We start from the raw sequence: 21,205 nt of genomic DNA, 5'->3' as shown, positions 1-21,205 counted from the left end.
TAAAAGAGCAGGCGCACGGCAATTACCCACTCCCGACTCTGGGAGGTAGTGACGATAAATAACAATACAGGACTCTTAAGATACCCTGTTATTGGAATGATTAATAAAGAATTACAGGGAATGTCACTGGGGTATTTTGGATTTGGAAACATTGGCCAGGAGAGGCCCTGCTGCCGCTTTGTTGACTCTAGATAACTTCTGCCTGATCGCACTTCCCCGTGACGTCCACGATCCAATTGGATATCTTCTCTATCAACTTTCGATGTTCTTTTCTGCGCCTACCATGGTGATCATGGGTAACGGGGAATCAGGGTTCCATGCCGGAGAGGGAGCGTGAGAAATGGATACCACATCCAAGGGAGATCAATGGCTGAAATGTGATCGAGTGGAATTGTGGGACAAGTTATTAAACGGAAGGATCGAATAAAAGGAGGGGGCGCGTGTCAATTAAAGACGAATTTTAGAAATTTAAGTCTCTGTCACCTATGCAGAGCAGGGTTTTTTCATCGGCAAAAATGGGTTAATGTCACCCACCAATGGAACAGACGATTTTTTAAAATGTCGTTCCCTGTCAACTATGCAGAGCAGGGGTTTATTCACGGCAAAAATTGTAAAATGTCACCCAAGAATGTAACAGACGCTTTTGCACCCTGCTCCCTCTTTTGCTGTGCTGGTGCCTCTGTGTGACCACCGCCTCTTCCTCCGAACTAGACAGGTCACTCGCGTGACCTTGATTCCATATGGTGTCTAGTACCTCATCATCTTCCACCCACTCTTTACCCCTGGCCTCCTTGTCGGTCTGCAGAAATCCACAGCAGTTGGCACCTGTGTTTTGTCATCATCAGAGACGTGCTGCGGTGGTCTTCCCATGTCCTCATCCTGAAACATAAGTGGTTGGGCATCAGTGCACTCAATCTCTTCCACTTCTGGTTCAGGGCTATGTGGATGGCCCACGGAAACCCTGCCAGCAGAGTCATCAAAAAGCATAACAGACTGCTGCATGACTTGGGGCTCAGACTGCTTGCCTGATTTGCAAGGGGGTGAGTTGAAAGACAGATGGCCATGGGCTGTAGTTGCCAACTCTGATCTTTCAGCATAGGACTGGGTGGGAGACAATGCGAAGGAACTGTAGGCACTGTCAGCCCCCCAATCTACTATTGTCTGTACTTGTTCTGGCCTCACCATTCGTACTGTCCTAAATGCAGTGTAGGCCGCAAATGTACTTTCTAGCGCAAAAGATGAGCATTTGTCACCCAACAATGTAACAGACGAATTAGCGGAATGTATTTCCTTGTCCACTAGGTAGAGCAGGTGTATATCACAGCCAAAAATTGGTGAATGTCACCCGACAATGTAACAGACAAATTAGTGAAATGTATTTCCCTGTCCACTATGTAGAGCAGGGGTATATCACAGCCAAATATTGTTGAATTTCAGGTAAAGTGCGCACCATATGGTAGTATGTTCACAACTTACTTAGAGTAATTAGAGCGAACAAAATGGAGGCTCACCTTCTCAAGTTGTGATAGTGTCCTCAGCAAACAATTGGCAGTGAACGTCTGTGCAGTAAGGGTCAAAGCAGAGGCATAGAAGGAGTACCTGGTTCCACATGGAAGACCACCTTTTATTTCATAAGAAGGAGATATGAATTTTGTGTGAAGACTGGATAAAAGGCTCCCAAGACCATCTAATTCTATCTCCTTCTTATGAAATAGAAAGTGGTCTTCCATGTGGAACCAGGTACTCCCTCTATGGCTCTGCTTTGACCCTGACTGCACAGACGTTCACAGCCAATTGTTTGCTGAGGACACTCCATCACTCCTCCTAGAAATCAGGTCCCTCCATTATTCCTCCTAGAAACCACAGAGGGTGAAGACTGGATAAAAGGCTCCCAAGGTCATCTAATTCTATCTCCTTCTTATGAAATAGAAGTTGTTGTGAGTGCCTGGTGAGATGTTTTTTTGCGCCATTTGTGATCCAGCCGATTGTATACCACATATAAAAATTAATTGGCACAGAGATCTAAAGTAATCTTTTCAGATGATCAATGGCAGGCTGTTCTCTCATCTTCTAAATGTACCTCTAACCTTGAAACGCATAGAAAGATCTGCTATAGTATATATATAAGTTCTCCACTTAAAAAGATGACAGAGGCCTGAAATTTTTATCATAGGTACACTTCAACTATGAGAAACATAACAAGTAGTGGTGAGTGAGCACCAAAGTATTCGGTCTGAACACATCCCTGTATTCGTGTGCTCAGCCGAGCACCCAAGTATAATGGAAGTCAATGGGAGACAACCAGGTTAGAAATTGATGGAAACCCTATAAAAATGGTTTGGAAACACCATTAAGAGGATAGCTGAATGCGTCTTAGACTCCTATTATGTACAACATACAAAGGCTATATGCCAAAAGCTAGGTAAGTACAAGCCATCCATCTATCCATGAGACAGATAACAGCCAGCATAACTTACAATGGCAGACTCGTGCACTATGAGATATTTCAAACCAGCACTCATCTGACTGAGAACCAGTAAACCTCAAAGTTATTGTCACGACTGAGGATGGGGAAAACCCTCAGCCGTGCGATGCTCAGAAATGTCCGGTCGCTACTCGGCCAGGGCAACAGCATTAGGGAGCAGGTCACCTCCTATTGCGTCCCTAGCACTGACCCTGTCTCCTGTCCGCATGAGCCGACCCTGATGGTGGGAGGACTCATACACTAGAACCTAATAGTCCCTGGAAGCCCTCAGGACGGCCCTGAACTAGGAGGAGGGTAAGACTACCTATTCCTCCTAGGCACGGAGGAACAGGGGTCTCACTGGCCAAGCAGCAGGGAGAAGGGGAACAAGAACAGCCTATGAATATGACAGGTGAACCTAACTGTTCCACACTAACCTGCCACAGCCTTGCTGACTGGAACCTGTGCTCAGGAATGCTGTCCACACAAACATAGACAAACAGCTCACACATAAGCACACAGAGGAACCAGGACATTCATAGCTGCAATAACAACCAAAAGCATAGGACATAAACTAAACATCAGGGATAAGGATTTTTATGACCGGAAGGGTGGCCCTTACTGGAAGGATGGTAACCAGCAGGAGGATGTCTCCAGCAGCATGGCTGAAGCACCCTCTGACTACTGCCCTCCACTGAGGCTTTATAGGGCCAAGTAGCCACACCCACAGTCCGACACAACCAGTGCACACACACACTAGGAAGGAGGTTAACCCTTCCAACACCAGGGAAGGGAAAACACCACTTAAAGGGGAAGTGCACACAATAACATAAAACCAAGTACACACATCACACGAAACCGCATGCACAACATAGCAAGCTGCCATGACACAGCTCAGACTGCTATGCTGCCACATACATACTGTTGCCAGAAGCAACCACAGGTGAGGCAAATACCACAGCCCTCACCTGTGATTGACAACCAAACTAAACCGCTGACAACCGCATGCGGTTCAGGAGTCACGGTCATAGCCATGGCCGTGACAGTTATTTTGCATCTGTTGGATGGCTTGGGTGGACCTGCACACCTAGATCAATATCATTAGGGCGACAAAAAGTTTTCCGATTGTCCTAACATAATATTCAATAACCTTTCTATACAGTTTTGTCATGTAAAAACTAATTTGCATAAACATGGGCATATAGGAAAGACATGCAAATGAGCAGAATCTGCATTGTTTTTCAGCTGTTATAAGACTATGAAAACCAATAGATGGCACTATTGAGTTATGAACAGCGCCCTCTATTGGTTTCACAGTCTTATGACAAGTCTAATATTCTTGTCAGAAGACTATGAAACCAATAGAGGGCGCTGTTCATAACTCAATAGTGACATCTATTGGTTTCATAGTCTTCTGACAAGAATATTAGACTGAGTCTTATGACAAGCTTATTAGTGTAGCCTTTTGCATGGAAAATTCGCGATAAAAATTAGCTATTACAATATTCGCGATCTACACTAGGATGATATCTGACACTGGGAAAGCTGGGTAATAACTCGTGTTATTACTCAGCTTTTCCAGTGTCAGATATTATCACTCGGGGGTTCTGCGCCGGATGGACTCAGAACCCCTGATACACAGCACCAAAGATTTAAGACCACTGAGGAAGGCCGTGAAAGGCCGAAACGTCTGGTCGTTTTCTTCTATGCCTATAGCTGTGATTATTGCACCGGAACTCTAATTATGTGATGGAAAAAAATGTGAAAATTAAAACTTAATAGCAACAAGAAAAACTGTGTGCTGCAATCTTCTTACTATTATAGTGCGACTGAATAAGTCTTTGCAGGCACCAGTGAACCAAACAGGAGTGCGGTACTCCAAAACTCAACACACAGATATTATCACTGACTTACTACATAATTATTACATAATATTCGCTATATTGCTATATATTTTTTTATTTTAATATTATGAATATTCTAAAAAACGAATATAGAGCAATATAGCGAATATGATCTCAGCGAATTGTCTTGTCATAACACTATGCAACTAATAGAGGGTGCTGTAATCATGACTCATGAATCATGACTCATGAACAACACCCTCTATTAGTTGCATAGTGTTATGAAAAGACTATTAGCTTTTGTGAGTGAATAGTCTTGTCATAACACTATGCAACTAATAGAGGGCGCTGTTCATGAGAGATTCTGCTCATTTGCATGTCTTTCCCATATGCCCATGTTTATGCAAATTAGTTTTTACATGACAAAACTGTATAGAAAGGTTATTGAATATTATGTCAGGACAATTGGAAAACTTTTTATCGCCCTAATAATATTGATCTGGGTGTGCAGGTCCACCCAAGCCATCCAACAGATGCAAAATAGCTTTGAGATTTACTGGTTCTCAGTCAGATGAGAGCTGGTTTGGAATATCTCATAGTGCACAAGGCTGCCATTGCAAGGTATGCTGGCTGATATCTGTCTCATAGATATATGGATGGCTTGTACATACCTGGCTTTTGGCATATAGCCTTTGTGTGGTTGTCTATTGTATGTCGTACATAATAGGAGTCTAAGACGCATCCAGCTATCCTGTTAATGCTGTTGCCAAACCATTTTGATGGGGTTTCCACAAATTTCTAACTTTTTTTATGAACTAGACACCCTCTTCTCTTCTGAGCAGGGGGTGCCTGGGGTTCTCCCATTGACTTCCATTGTATTAAATTGTATTCGAGCACCCGAATTATTCGGCCGAGCACTCGGATCTACTGAGCATAGCGATGTTCGAGCAATTCGGCCAAGCATGCTCGCTCATCACTAATAATGAGGGGGAAAAATACAGAAAATCACATTGTCTGTCTGATTTTTTTAAGAATTTATTTGCAAATTATGGTGGAAAATAAGTATTTGGTCAATAACAAAAGTTCATCTCAATACTTTGTTATATACCCTTTGTTGGCAATGACAGAGGTCAAACGTTTTCTGTAAGTCTTCACAAGGTTTTCACACACTGTTGCTGATATTTTGGCTCATTCCTCCATGCAGATCTCCTCTAGAGCAGTGATGTTTTGGGGCTGTCGCTGGGCAACACAGACTTTCAACTCCCTCCAAAGGCTTTCTATGGGGCTGAGATCTGGAGACTGGCTAGGCCACTCCAGGACCTTGAAATGCTTCTTACGAAGCCATTCCTTTGTTGCCCGGGCGGTTTGTTTGGGATCATTGTAATGCTGAAAGACCCATCCACATTTCATCTTCAATGCCCTTGCTGATGGAAGGAGGTTTTCACTCAAAATCTCACTATACATTGCCCCATTCATTCTTTCCTTTACACGGATCTGTCGTCCTGGTCCCTTTGCAGAAAAACAGCCCCAAAGCACGATGTTTCCACCCCCATGCTTCACAGTAGGTATGGTGTTCTTTGGATGCAATTCAGCATTCTTTCTCCTCCAAACACGACGAGTTGAGTTTTTACCAAAAAGTTCTACTTTGGTTTCATCTGACCATATGACATTCTCCCAATCCTCTTCTGGATCATCCAAATACTCTCTAGCAAACTTCAGACGGGCCCCAGACATGTACTGGCTTAAGCAGGGGGACACGTCTGGCACTGCATGATTTGAGTCCCCGGCGGCATAGTGTGTTACTGATGGTAGCCTTTGTTACTTTGGTCCCAGCTCTCTGCAGGTCATTCACTAGGTCCCCCCGTGTGGTTCTGGGATTTTTGCTCACCGTTCTTGTGATCATTTTGACCCCACGTGGAGAGATATTGCGTAGAGCCCCAGATCGAGGGAGATTATCAGTGGTCTTGTATGTCTTCCATTTTCTAATAATTGTTCCCACAGTTGATTTCTTCACACCAAGCTACTTGCCTATTGCAGATTCAGTCTTTCCAGCCTGGTGCAGGTCTACAATTTTGTTTCTGGTGTCCTTCGACAGCTCTTTGGTCTTTGCCATAGTGGAGTTTGGAGTGTGACTGTTTGAGGTTGTGGACAGGTGTCTTTTATACTGATAACAAGTTCAAACAGGTGCCATTAATACAGGTAACGAGTGGAGGACAGAGGAGCCTCTTAAAGAAGAAGTTACAGGTCTGTGGGAGCCAGAAATCTTGCTTGTTTGTAGGTGACCAAATACTTATTTTACCGAAGAATTTACCAATTAATTAATTAGAAATCCTACAATGTGATTTCCTGTATTCTTTCCCCCATTCTATCTCTCATAGTTGTAGTGTACCTATGATGAAAATTACAGGCTTCTCTCATCTTTTTAAGTGGGAGAACGTGCACAATTGGTGGCTGACTAAATACTTTTACTGTATAAAGAGAATTTGGATCCAGACATTCTTAATATTATCCAAACTATGTCTGTTTCCCCTTTATCCAGATCCAACCTTAGCTCTCCTTTCGATGGGTATTGATAGGTTTTCCTTTCTACATACTACCATCATCTCTCACATGTGTATAGTAGTAAGACAAAAAATTGCAGCTTACTGGAAACAGAATGTACCCCTACACATTTCCAACATCATCCAATCTGTGAACGAGCAATGCTCATATGAGAACATGTCCGCCTCGGCCTTTAACTACCTCTATAAACATTGCGCTAGGTGGGACTTATAGACTGCAGAGAAAATAGAAAAATTAAAACTCCTGTACTCCACTCGATTGCTTCAAGTGCTGTATTTTATTTAAGAAGCGGATTTCCAGTTCAAATGAAATGTACTGAACGTTTTCGGCATTTAGCCTTCTTCAGAACACTGGAATAATTTACAGACATGCCTACACATACACCTACCCCTTATGGACTGCATCCAGTTTTTATAAACCAGTGTATTAGTGTATATGTCTTCTTGTTATTATTTTAAACAAATAAATACACAAACAAGTTCTATATATTTACCTTTACCTGTATAACTCTGAAATACATTATGACAATTGCCATGATGTGGATTTTACCTTGCATTCAGCTGACATGATTTACCCCTCATGCTGTTCACCAAATACCTTTTTTTTTCTTTCTTGTTCTACTTTAGGTTACTATATATAACAATATAAACTAATGCCATGTCAATGTCATACACTGAATTGTTTTCTGTAATTAAAAATGGTATACCAATAATAATGTAAAAAAAAAAAAAAAAGAAACACAACATGTAAATCAGGCTTCATGAAATATTCAAACAGCATCTGTAATTAGTTTTTTTCAGGTGAAACACATTTATTGCATGCAGTTTTAACCACCCTTCTATTGCTATGTGTGAATATAACCTTGGACTAAGCACCTTAGTGTTTCGTTTAAGGATTCTCATGCAGAATTAAAAAAAATGAGTCCTCTTTGCCGTTTGATAGCTTCATCCACTTGTAGGTTGCACTCTCTATTCATTTCAATATCAACAGAACAGGAGGTGACTTAAATTACTGCAACCATTTCCTCCATACTAAAAGAAAGAGAGACATATGCAGCAAGCCCCTGAGGAGCCAAAAATGGAGGATGGGAGTGGTAGCGACTCTGGCTGCAGAAAGTGGCTTTTCTCACACCGTTTCTCCCTGGGGCCATTGCAGTGAAAGGAGGGCACAGTCTTTCTCCCATCGGGCACTCCCCAGTGTTAGGGATCCTGTTTGATGATAGTTTGAGGTGCCCTTGGTGTCAACGTTTGTATGGGTGCAGGACGTGTAGGGTGTGCAGTGACTGCTGTATGAAGACAGCAAGCAGGTCAGATTTAACAGAGTAAATGTCTGTCTTTACCCTAGTGCAAAATGAGGTTGCCAACAATGTACGGTGCAAATTTTCCCCCAGATGGTTTTGTATGAGTATAGGCCAGGTTTAGATTCAATGTACTCCTTCTCTCTTCCTCTGCAGAATCTGAGGCTGACAATAATACTTTTGCTAGCTGTAATAAGCTACTGTGACGTACAGATGTACAGGTGAAACTCTAAAAATTAGAATATCGTGCAAAAGTCCATTTATTTCAGTAATGCAAATTAAAATTAATTGCATTAATGCAGCTTAAAATTAGAATTTTGTGAAAAGGTTCAATATTCTAGGCTCAGTGTCACACTCTACTCGGCTAATTAATCCATATCCCCTGAGCAAAGAGTACCTCACAATTGTGACTTTGGGGTTCCATAAGCTGCAAGCCATAATCATCCAAATTATAACAAATAAAGGCTTGAAATATCTCGCTTTGCATGTAATGAGTCTATCTCATATGTTAGTTTCACCTTTAAGTTGCATTACTGAAATAAATGCACGATATTCTAATTTTTCAAGTTTCACCTGTAGACAGTGTGGACGTTGACTTAGCAGTAGTCCACTCACAGCAGTAATGTCTATAGTTTTTGACAGCAGTGTACCTTACTGACTCAGTTTTTTCAGTTGTTACAGATTCTGAAATTACCTTTCTCTCTCTCCAGGAGTATTTTAATGTAAAGATGATTCTCTCTTGGTAGATCATGCAGAGATGGTTAGTCTCTGTAGTTTGAGGCCTATTACTGAGGAGTGAGGCACAACACAGCATCTCACTTCCTCTGAACATTAGAAAGTACTCTGGAAGCTGAAGTGTGGCCTGTTACCTCTACCCCTATCTCAGTTTAGTCTAAAGGAGCTGTGCCAGAGTTGTTTAATTCCGTCACTCCCATACATTACAATACTAGGGATACAAAGCATAAAATTACATAATTTGCATGAATAAAACAATCTGCTCTGGGGTACTACACATTAAAGATTATTTAAATGCTCACTGTACTTTAGGAAAACTGCATAAATGTGAGCTAACAGGCTAGTAGAAATGGTGACCTGGACCAGGATGCAGCTCAACTGTATTTATAAAATGGCAGACCATTATAACATCTACCTTGTAGTTATTTGGAACAAAAAGGGTTATCCATCACAAACAACTGACCATTAAAGGGAAATGCTGAGATGCTTTACATAGGTACTATCAATGATCTAAGAGGATCTTTGGGGGGAAGGGGGTGTTTTCAGGTTGGATAGACCTGCAAAAGAAAGATAATTTACCGGCTTCCTCCCCGCTCCTTCTCCTCCAGGCGTGCATTGTGGCCAGAGATGTTGAACCGGATGTTAACATTGAGGGAGCCAGTGGATTATCACAAGCCTGGACGAGAAGGAGCGGGCACTGCACTTGGAAGCAGGTAAGTCATCTTGCCTTTACAGGTCCAGCCGAGTGGGGGGGATTTGCCAAAAATAGCAAGCAGCACAAAGTATACCAGAAAGAGACATAACGTTTTATTGTGCAAGGAGTAAGGTTTACAGTATTTGTATAAACCCAAAAATCTGGAATTATTAGTTTTACTAATATATTGGAGACATGCATGTTTTCAAACTCCTAGCTATACTTACTATTTTTCAAAATGTATATACTATATATATGGTTAAATCATCACCGTTAGTACTGTAGATACAATAATTGATGCAATAACAATGGAGAGTATAAGTATATCTTTATTTTGTTTTGTCATACAACTTTTTGTCAGTTAGGGAGATGATGATGTTTTAAAGTCTCTTTGTGAAGCTATGATATAAATTCACTATAATATAGGCAAATGGGTATGAGATCATTTGCAGTGGTCACTGCTTGTGCAATACCTTAATTTTTCAGCTGGAAAACTAAAGTCTTATGTCAGAATATACAGTATATAAAATGGGTTAAAGAATCAGCATCAATAAATATATCATTCAGACAGTGGTGGTGTGCAACAATAATCATGTGTTCATATTTGACTGTAGAATTTTCATAGCTAAACATTATTCACCATTGTAACTAAGGCTATGTACACATCTGTGTCAGGAATTACATTTTTCTGTCTCGTTGAAGGAGCAGAATATGGAATTCAAGATGTCATGCCAAATGTAACCCCCCACACCTGTGTGAACAGAGCCTTAATCAGTAAAAGTATTATGTAAAAAAGAAAAAAGAAAAATAATCATAAATCAACAGCATTGTCGTAAACCCGCAAGAAAATTGCTACATGACAAAACATCCCTATGCAGTAAACTGTGGAAAAATGCATGCATCCAACCTGGGACACCCCAAACTAAACGGGCGTTTTACACCAGGTTTTCTGCGCTTCTTTGTGGGATCTCCGGAAGAATCTCAGTGAGTTCTGAGCCCTCAGCCTGTGGAGTCTGCTGGCTTTTCCCAGTCTCTAGGGCTTGCTGGTGATATACCCTGTTGGCTGACAGACACATGAGAGCGTGTATCTGAAAGAAAAGGGAGACTAGTGTCTGCCTTTGGGTTCAAAATCTCCCCCTATTTTATAAACTTACCCAAAAAGAACATTTTCCTAATTGCCTATGACCACCTTTAGAGAAATTGTACATTTCAAGATTTCTTTATATCTGTTGACTGAGCAGCATGTTATAAATATGATTTTCTTCACAATGGAACTATGTCTAGTGAAAATTGAATAGCTTTCTTCTACACCACTTTTATTCAAAAAGGTTTGTAGGCACGATATGTTTATTAAGAGTAAAACCATCCCCATAGATGTCCATTTGGCAGTCTTAGAGAGAGCAAAAGTGCGCCCAAGTACTTGGTCTGGTTGCTCACCAAAGTCAGTACTTTTTATCTTTGTTCGATACTTACAAGTGTTGAGTATGTGAGGGTCTCGGAGAAACAGCTCATCAGATTGTATAATAATCCAATTATATTTACACACATTTTGAGGGAATATGAACACAGCAAATAAATTTTACAGCCCTTTACAGTAATAGATGGAGTCCTTATGGATCCATATAACAAACCTGTAGGTACTCTAAGTACCACTAATTAGTGTGTTTGTGAAGCACCACATTCTTCCCCAGAAGTAACATTTTCTATGTGCCTCCGTATAAAATTAGAGGCATGTAGAAAAACAGACTTGGTTCATGGCAGCATACCAACACTATATTACAAATGCGTGGTCCCTATAAAAAAAAAATCCTAAAACTATGTGAATATATCAGAGCACAGCAGTTTCATACTATGGAGCCATCGGTAATCCATGTCACCCTGTACGGTGCTTTGTAAGGCCCTGTAGTAAAAATATATTCTCCCACTTTTGGGGTAGCTCTTCAATGCTGCATTAGAGGGTGCATATCTCTATATTTGACTGTACAAAATTAAAAGCATACCAAGATACAGTCAAACCGTAAAAACTCTGTGTGTGTCCTATTACGGCTACTTACGTCTTGGGCAGAATTCACACTTCAGTTATTTGATCAGTTATTTCAGCAGTTAGGCCTCTTTCACACTACAGTATGTCCATTTCAGTGTTTTGCGTTCCGTTTTTCACGGATCCGTTGTCCCGTTTTTGGGTTCCGTTGTGTCTCCGTTTCCGTTCAGTATGTCCGCAAAAACCTTTCAGTATGGTTTCCGTATGGTTCCCGTATACGGTCCGTTTTTCACGGATCAAAAACGGAAGCCACCTGTATTTGTGCTCAGCCAAAGTTTGGCAACAAGAAACACATGGCCACAGTGGGCTGGGCCTAGCATTTGTTAATGACAGATCCGCAAAAAACGGATGACATACGGATGACATACGGATGCCTTCCGTATGCATTCCGTTTTTTTGCGGACCCATTGACTTTAATGGAGACACGGACCGTGATTTGCGGACAAACATAGGACATGTTCTATCTTTCCACGGCACGGAAATACTGAAATACTGAAACGGAATGCACACGGAGACACTTCAGTATTTTTTGCTGAACCATTGAAATGAATGGTTCAGTATCTTTTCCGTATACTGAACTCAAAAAACGTCCAGTATACTGAACGCAAAATACTGTAGTGTGAAAGAGGCCTTACTGTGAGCCAAAACCAGGGGCGGGTGAAAAACACAGAACAGGAGGAAACCTTTCCATTATACCATATCTTTCAGTAGGCTTCACAATAACTGATGGAAACAACTGACCAGATTATAACTGAAGTGCGAACTTGGTCTTAGAGGTTGTTTTGCAGAGAAGTGTATATGTTTTTTTTAATCCAAAAAGTTTGATTCCCACTATTTTTATGTAATATTTAATTTCAGCCTTAAAAAGTAACATGGAGAATAATGACAAGGTGCTGTATAGCCTTAAGGATGCTTATATGATTGCACACATTTGCATAGGTTATTTATAATGACCACTTCTGATAATTTCATCTCGTTTAATTTATACACCTGCAGATCAATACCACATATACTGCTGACACGGCAAAAAAATTCACTCAGACAAACACGTCTGAAATTTAATAAAGAAACATTTAATTGCTTTTAAGCTCTTACATTCCATAATTAGTGATTCACAGCAATACCAAAAGAAGATGAAAAAGTGTAAAACAAAAATAACACCCTTTGCTGGATCAAAACCACTTGATTTGTGTAAGGTTCTGCTTATGTATGCTCCACTAAATAGAAAAACACACAAATTCATAGAAGAGCAGTGTCTAGAAGCTAAGCTGAAGGGTTTCATGTTATTTAGTTATCTGCTATCTGTAAACAATTGGCCAGGGTCTGCCATTTTGGTTGAATTGTACACATGTGGCTAAGCTGAACACATTAGTTTTTGCTAACATATTCTGTACCATCAGGTTTTATTGTTTTCTGCTTAGTCTGGATTTAAGCTCTATACCATGCATATATTCCTTACAGGTTCCACAATTGTCTTCTGTAACTAAAAGACCCTACTGTAGGCTCCTATGCTGTATATTTGAGCAACATTAGTGGAAGAGGATAGATGTGAGGGGATTCATGGCTCATCTGTAATCAGATTCCTAGCCCAAATCTGTAAACCCTCATACCAGATATCTAGACTGCACTAAAAGTACTATGTATGCGTCTGCCCTATGTCCCACTTAACTTTACAGTTATAAATAGACGCCATACAGAATTACAAGTTATGATTATATTGACAAACTTGCTGTCAAGAAAAGAAATAGAAATTATATATGTAAAATTCTCACAAGGTCCCATGTAGACAATAAATGTAAATTCCAACACACAATCTAATGTATAGTTCATGTATTTATAGTTGTCATTTCTTGGAATACATCGACTCAGATGCTATATAAAATGGGAATTAATTGAAGCCATGAATTCTAATTTATAATTAGAGGAAGAATACTAGAAGAAGTGGTAGCCCTTTTGGTGAATTAGAATTGTGCAAGTTCTCATTCATCTTTTCTGGGAGAATGGCATTCTGCTAGTGGAAGTGAAGGGTAGCTCGTCGGTGAATAACTATGGTATATGGCTTCTACATTTTAAACATGAAATGACATATAAATATAGAGAATATTAGAGGGACAGGTTCTTGTATACTTTTATTTTCCTTGTACTGTACATATCAATGAGGGTTTATTATCAAAAGTAGATCCAAGTGTATTATAATAAAAGCTATTATGAAATTATTTCCTATTTAATTCTTTTTCATCCTCACATTTTTATCAGATTTACTTGGGCTCTGTTCACTTGACTTCCATTCTTAACATGGCTTCTGTTCCTGACCGCTTTGATGGATCCCATACCACAAAAAAAAAAAAAAAGTTCTGATTGGGTGGGTTAAGTCTTTTTTTTTTATTATTATTTCTCAACAATTGCACTTTATATTTACTTATTCTTCCCATCCAAAATGTTAAAACCCAAATGGAATGAAGAACAGCACCAGTGTGAACAGAGCCAATATTTAATTATATTTACAGATTTATGATAAGCTTTATTACTAAAGTATAGAGATTTTTTTTACTGCATTGTATTACCATGTGCTATTATGCTAAAAGCCAACTATACTCCTGTTGTATCAGGCTGGTTGTGGTATCCTTGTAGTATGCTGACTAATAACTGTGCATAGGAAAGTGTCTCCATCTATAATAACTAATATCTAATATCGGGATCAGAAAATTTTACATATATATTTCTATAAATTATTAGATTTTCATTACATTTTCATTAACATCATTCATACAATTCAGGATTTTTGTATGTGCTAAAGGAGTTAAAGGGGTTGTGCAGTCCGTAATATTGATGACCTATCCTTAGGATAGGTCATCAATATCTGATCGGCGGGGTCCGACACCTGGCACCCCTGCCGTTAGTTGTTTGCAGAGGAGGCAGCTCCACTTCCTGTCCATTACACTGTACGTCATCTTGGCGGAGAAGTGAAATGACAAGTACTCATTCTATTTATTTGAATGGAGCGAGTACTTGTAATGCAATTATTTGTAATACGTAATTACAATACGCCGCCTCTGCAAGGGAGACGACTCGTAGTGTAATGAAGAGGAGTCAACACTAGCATGGAGTGCCATCTCTTCTTCAACCATCTGATCAGTGGGGATGGCGGGTGTCAGACACCCGCCAATCAGATATTGATGTTCTATCCTGAGGATAGGTCAGTGAATTGGTGCATAACCCCTTTAGGCAAGGTTCAACAAAGACAGTCTTATCTTGTACAAAGTACTGCAGGCCACACTGAAGTCTGGTGATTCAGGCTGACTGGCAAACAAATTGATCACTGTCAAATTCGGCGACATACTCTCACACTCGTGCATGGCTAAATTTAACAAAATGTAATTGATGTTTTATTATAATGAGTGAAATAAATGAATAATTAAATGAATATTAAAACTTGGGTAGATAAATAGCATGCCTTATTCACGGTTCCTACTTTTAGAATTCTAGTAGCTATTAGACCGAGCATTTACTACAAGCGCATATATGGGTCCAGAGAGGTAGAGTATGAAATAAATGGCAGGCTGCTTTGTTTCCTTGGTGAGAACTGTCTCAGGGGGGTTGGGATATATATTCCAGGCATGAAATAACCCTATAATAAACTGTTGCAGTGAATTGGTGTGATATGTTGTAAAAATGGTAAACTGATACATTGTTAGTGAACTAGTAAATATAAACTATTTTTACATGAATAGATTATGGTAATTGTAGAGCAAAGAAAATTAGCTATATTGGTTGCTTATGTGAAACATACTTTGATTTGTATTTTTGTGGTTTCCACCTGAGTACCTTTTTTACTTTAGATTCATACTAGCTGTACTTAGGATTAAAAAATACAATAACAACATTTCCAGAGTTAAAGTGTACAGTTTAAAAGGGTAAACAGACCATTTTCGACCACTGCAAACTTCTTTATATATCGGCCCAAAAGCTTTGATTATGTTGTCTAATGAGAACATGCAAATCAGAAATGACTATCAGTGTGCAATCTCTGAGATGTGAGTATATGCATTATTTAATAAATATAGCAGATATGACAGAGATCTTTTGTGTTGACAGTCACGCCATGACATCAGCCCTTATACTATATGGCCACCTTTACTGGAAGGTATCTGCAAAATAAAATTGGGTACAAAGGGCAGACCAGCTACAGAAGCTACCAGATACGTTATTAAAACTCCAACATTAAAATAAAGAGGATAAAAATATGTTATGGACATTGTTGAAGACAATTTTACTCAGTCCTCATCTTGGAGTCTAAAACTTTCGATCGCTTCGGCCAGTAACTCGAAGCACAGCATAGTTGAAAGATGCACCTATCATATATGTGAGCTGTAAAGGAACATACAGAAGAAAGAACATGCATTGCATAAACAAGACCAAGAAATAAATAATTGTTTATACAATATAACTTGCCTCATAATACACAGTACGCTGCAGATATGGTTTTAAGGGTGTCAAACTGGGCATTTGCCCAAGCGCCCCCTTTCTATAGGGTCCCCGGGGATGGGATCCACAAAAACAACCTAAATTTACCAATGAATCTACCTCTGATCTAGACTATCAATGAATGCAACGCTACCAGTGAAAGCTACAATGAACATTTTCACTAACCTAGACCATAATGAATTTTGAAATTAATGTGTAAGGAACATATTCTATTTATTATTTTCTATTCAATAAAATTGTCCCTGTTACTGTGATAAACCATCTTGGCATATTTGCTTTTGTAAGATTTCATAAGATTATATGGCTGAATGGAGTTATACCACATGTATCAGCCATCTCATGTGGCCTGCTAAGATGAATCTGTCCTGTCTTTCCATGTGAGTGTTAAATGGGTTGACCCATCTCACCATTACTGAGGTGAGATGAGACTAAGCCCTGACCACCAGGTGGCTGGGAAACAGCGCAGCAGGCCAGCATTCTGCTGTTTCCGTAGCTCCTTTTGTAGTGATGAGAGCTACAGAATCTGTGCAGCACAGCAAGCTATACTGCTTCCCTAACTCAGAAACAGCATTGCTTGCCATTCTACACTGCTTCCATAGCTCCCATGCACTGCAATAGGAGCTACTGACACAGTGGAGCAGCAGCCCGCTCCCCTGTTACCCCGGTGGTCGGCCTCATTTTGCCTTAGTAACAGCAAGATAGGACAACCCCTTTAAAACAGAAATGAAAGGATACAAATGAAAGGATGTGCTAAATATGATGTAGCTGGAAAATAAAGATCTGTCTTTGAATCCCTTTCTATCTACAAAATTAGAGTCATGGCAATATATCCCTTTCATATTAATGTTTGTTCTGTAATTTATATCAGCACTTACCAGAGCCACAAGAGTTGCACCTGCACCCACAAAGGCAGCAATGAAAAGGTGGAATGTCATCTGAAACTGTAAAACAAGAATTAGGATGTCAGGTCATTTTTAGCGCTCAGTGAACGCTGTGATGTCAAACCCCCAAAAACCTTGGCGGAATTCAGTTGTTGTTTTTTCCCCGTTTTCCAATACAAGATATGGTAAATTAAATGGTGAAATGAAAAATGCATCATGTCCCGCAAAAAATAAGCCCTCGTATAGCTATGAACAGAAAAATTAAAACTTTATGGTTATTGGAATGTGGGGATGAAAAATGCAAAAATGAAAATGGGCCTCGACCTCAAAGGGTTAAAGTCCCCTTGTGTAAATGGTTTAAAAAAGTTTTATTACATTAAAAAATCCAATTAAAAATACACCTTTTTCCATGGAAAAAATTGCAAAAATAAAATCCCCTTCACATATTTGGTATCAACACATCCATAATGACCTGCATTACACAATCATCATGCAATTTATCCTGCATGGGTAATACCATGAAAAAAAAGCAATGCTAGAAAATTTTTTATAAAAAGCAATCAAAAAGTATATGTATCCAAAATGATACCAATGAAAAGTATAAACGTAGTAGTAAAACACAAAAAAACTATATGTATTTGGTAACCCCACTGACTCAGAGAATAAAGTTAACATGTTATTTATGCCGAAGAATGAACATCGCAAAATTTGTAAAGTAGAAACTCACTGGCAGCATTTCAGTTTTTTCCCATCCCCTCATTCCCCATAGAGTTAATAAAAGTTAATCAAGAAGTTAAGTGCATCACAAAATGGTGCCATTAAAAACTACAAGCCCTCCTATGACTACATTGGTCCTTGTGGGACTATAATAGGTGATATTTTGATTGCTTCTGAAATGCAATACACTATTTCAACAGTGTATTGTATTTTAATGTCCGTGCTATACTGGCATTCACCAGCAGGCTGCACCAACTGCTGGGAATTGCTGGAGGCAGGCCCCCAGCATTCCCAAGGCCCCGGCCTGCCTGTACTGGCATCAGCCACCCATGATCTCATTTGTGGGCAGCTGATGGGAGACAGAGGGAGTCCATTCCCTCTCTAACCGCATACGTGCCGTGAGCCAAGCCCTGGCTCTTTGCTGCACACAAGAACCATGTAAAAAGGCAGTGCCTTAGGCTCTTTAGCCATAAAAAGGTGTATTCGTGGTTACTAAGGGATTAAAATCAATTCTTCTAATATATACATTAGGCTGTATTCACATTTGTGTTCTGCTCTTTCTTTTCATAAACGTGCAGTAATTTGTGTCTTTCCAGTTAATCGATTATATTTAATACTAGCTGAAGGACCCGGCTTCGCTCGGGTATATCTAATCTATTTCATTTAATGTTTGTGTGTGTCGTTAAAAGATATCAAGACTATCCACTATATTGAAATCTACAGCACCCCGCCCCCAAAACAGAGACCTACACGGCCCCTCACCCCTTAACACTGACCCACAGTGTCCCTTCCCTTAAAATTGGACCTCCACAGCAGCCCACCCCCTTAACTTTGACCTTTACAGCAGCCTTCCCCTTTAACAGTGACTTTCACAGCATACCACGCCCTTGACAGTGACCTCCACAGGGGCCTGCCCCCTTAACAGTGGCCTTTACTACATCAGGGGCGTGTACTTTTGAACAGCTCACTCTAAGACAGCAGCACTGTATTGTCTGAGTGTGAGCTGCAGAGAGAAAGTCATCGTCCCTCCCATCCCTGCAGCTGACAGAAGTAGATTTTTACCTTCATTTTTTCAATCCTTATAGGCTGAGGAGTGGGAGGGGGCATGGTCTAACCAGATCAGGGCGTGGCTTAGCGGGACCTAGAAGTGGATTTTTAACTTCAGTTTTTCAATCTCAGTCAGCTGAGGAGTGGGAAGGGGCATGGCCTAACCAGATCAGGGGCGTGTCCTTTTGAATAGCTCAATCTAAGACAGCAGCACTGTTCTGTCTGAGTGTGAGCTGCAGGGACAAAAGTCACCGTTCCTCCCATCCCAGCAGTTGACAGAAGTTGATTTTTACCTTCATTTTTTCAATCCCTGTAGGCTGAGGAGTGGGAGGGGCGTGGCCTAACCAGAGCAGGGGCGTGGCTTAGCGGGGTCTGGGGTGGGGTTTTAAGTCTTTTGAAAGTGGACACATTGTGGCAGGGGGCGTGTCTGGGCACCTTACTGGCTCATTTGCATACCAAATAAACTGGATTTTCAGAGGATTAAAACATCTATTGCTGGAACAAAGGCAGATCTTGAAATAAGGTACTAAGTGCTATTAGGCTATGGCTTTACTTCAATAGCGATTATCCTGGTGACAGATTTCCTTTAAAGCTTTCCTACAGCAGTGAAGATAAATGGCTCGGTTGTTATGGAAACCTGGAGTAAAACTGTGTATGTGGAGACTGGAGGACCTGCGAGCTTCTATTGGCTGATAAGGGTCATGTGACCAAGCTTCTATTGGCTAATGCATTTTTTGGGAATATCTTAGGAACGGTACGTCCTAGAGAGCTGAGACCTGGTCTAAAACCTTCCCAGACACTTGATATACAGGCAGTTCAATAAATATTGGGACATTGACACAATTCTAACATTTTTGGCTCTATACGCCACCACAATGAATTTGAAATGAAACAAACGAGATGTGCTTTAACTGCAGACTATCAGCTTTAATTTGAGGGCATTTACATCCAAATCAGGTGAACGGTGTAGGAATTACTACAGTTTGCATATGTGTCTCCCACTTGTTAAGGGACCGAAAGTAATGTAACAATTGGCTTCTCAGCTGTTCCATGGCCAGGTGTGTGTTATTCCCTCATTATCCCAATTACAATGAGCAGATAAAAGGTCCAGAGTTCATTTCAAGTGTGCTATTTGCATTTGGAATCTGTTGCTGTCAACTCTCAAGATGAGATCAAAAGAGCTGTCACTATCAGTGAAGCAAGCCATCATTAGGCTGAAAAAACAAAACAAACCCATCAGAGAGATAGCAAAAACATTAGGCATGGCCAAAACAACTGTTTGGAACATTCTTAAAAAGAAGGAACGCACCGGTGAGCTCAGCAACACCAAAAGACCCGAAAGACCACGGAAAACAACTGTGGTGGATGACCGAAGATATCTTTCCCTGGTGAAGAAAGCACCCTTCACAACAGTTGGCCAGATCAAGAACACTCTCCAGGAGGTAGGTGTATGTGTGTCAAAGTCAACAATCAAGAGAAGACTTCACCAGAGTGAATATAGAGGGTTCACCACAAGATGTAAACCATTGGGGGGGCTCAAAAACAGGAAGGCCAGATTAGAGTTTGCCAAATGACATCTAAAAAAGCCTTCACAGTTCTGGAACTACATCCTATGGACAGATGAGACCAAGATCAACTTGTACCAGAGTGATGGGAAGAGAAGAGTATGGAGAAGGAAAGGAACTGCTCATGATCCTAAGCATACCACCTCATCAGTGAAGCATGGTGGTGGTAGTGTCATGGCGTGGGCATGTATGGCTGCCAATGGAACTGGTTCTCTTGTATTTATTGATGATGTGACTGCTGACAAAAGGATGAAGCAGGATGAATTCTGAAGTGTTTTTCGGGCAATATTATCTGCTAATATTCAGCCAAATGCTTCAGAACTCATTGGACGGCGCTTCACAGTGCAGATGGACAATGGCCCAAAGCATACTGCAAAAGCAACCAAAGAGTTTTTTAAGGGAAGTAAGTGGAATGTTATGCAATGGCCAAGTCAATCACCTGACCTGAATCCGATTGAGCATGCATTTCACTTGCTGAAGACAAAACTGAAGGGAAAATGTCCCAAGAACAAGCAGGAACTTAAGACAAATGCAGTAGAGGACTGGCAGAACATCACCAGGGATGAAACCCAGCGTCTGGTGATGTCTATGCGTTCCAGACTTCAGGCTGTAATTGGCTGCAAAGGATTTGCAACCAAGTATTAAAAAGTGAAAGTTTGATTTATGATTTTTATTCTGTCCCATTACTTTTGGTCCCTTAACACGTGTGAGGCACATATGCAAGCTGTTGTAATTCCTGCACCGTTCACCTGATTTGGATGTCAATACCCTCAAATTAAAGCTGACAGTCTGCAGGTAAAGCACATCTTGGTCGTTTCATTTCAAATCCATTGTGGTGGTGTATAGAGCCAAAAATGTTAGAATTGTGTCGAT

General features: G+C 40.4%; 1 protein-coding gene across 2 annotated transcripts in view; it reads right to left on the bottom strand.

Annotated features, from left to right (window-relative positions):
* Positions 1-9,970: 9,970 nt before the first annotated feature.
* Positions 9,971-21,205, bottom strand: part of PLP1 (proteolipid protein 1) — a 73,979-nt gene continuing 62,744 nt past the window's right edge. Inside the window, exons 6-7 of one of the 2 annotated variants that reach the window (XM_040405571.1) lie at positions 16,998-17,063; positions 9,971-10,684 (exon numbers count right to left, since the gene is read on the bottom strand). In XM_040405571.1, coding sequence (XP_040261505.1) covers positions 10,532-10,684; positions 16,998-17,063 — 219 coding nt within the window. In that variant the 3' untranslated portion in view covers positions 9,971-10,531. Of the gene's footprint in view, positions 10,685-14,662; positions 16,006-16,997; positions 17,064-21,205 lie in introns of those variants that run through there. The other variant, XM_040405573.1, reaches the window with a different exon arrangement.

This window comes from Bufo bufo, chromosome 8 (genome assembly GCF_905171765.1).
Source record: "Bufo bufo chromosome 8, aBufBuf1.1, whole genome shotgun sequence".
In the NCBI taxonomy this organism is placed as follows: Eukaryota; Metazoa; Chordata; class Amphibia; order Anura; family Bufonidae; genus Bufo; species Bufo bufo.
This window is presented reverse-complemented; position numbering and strand designations above follow the sequence as displayed.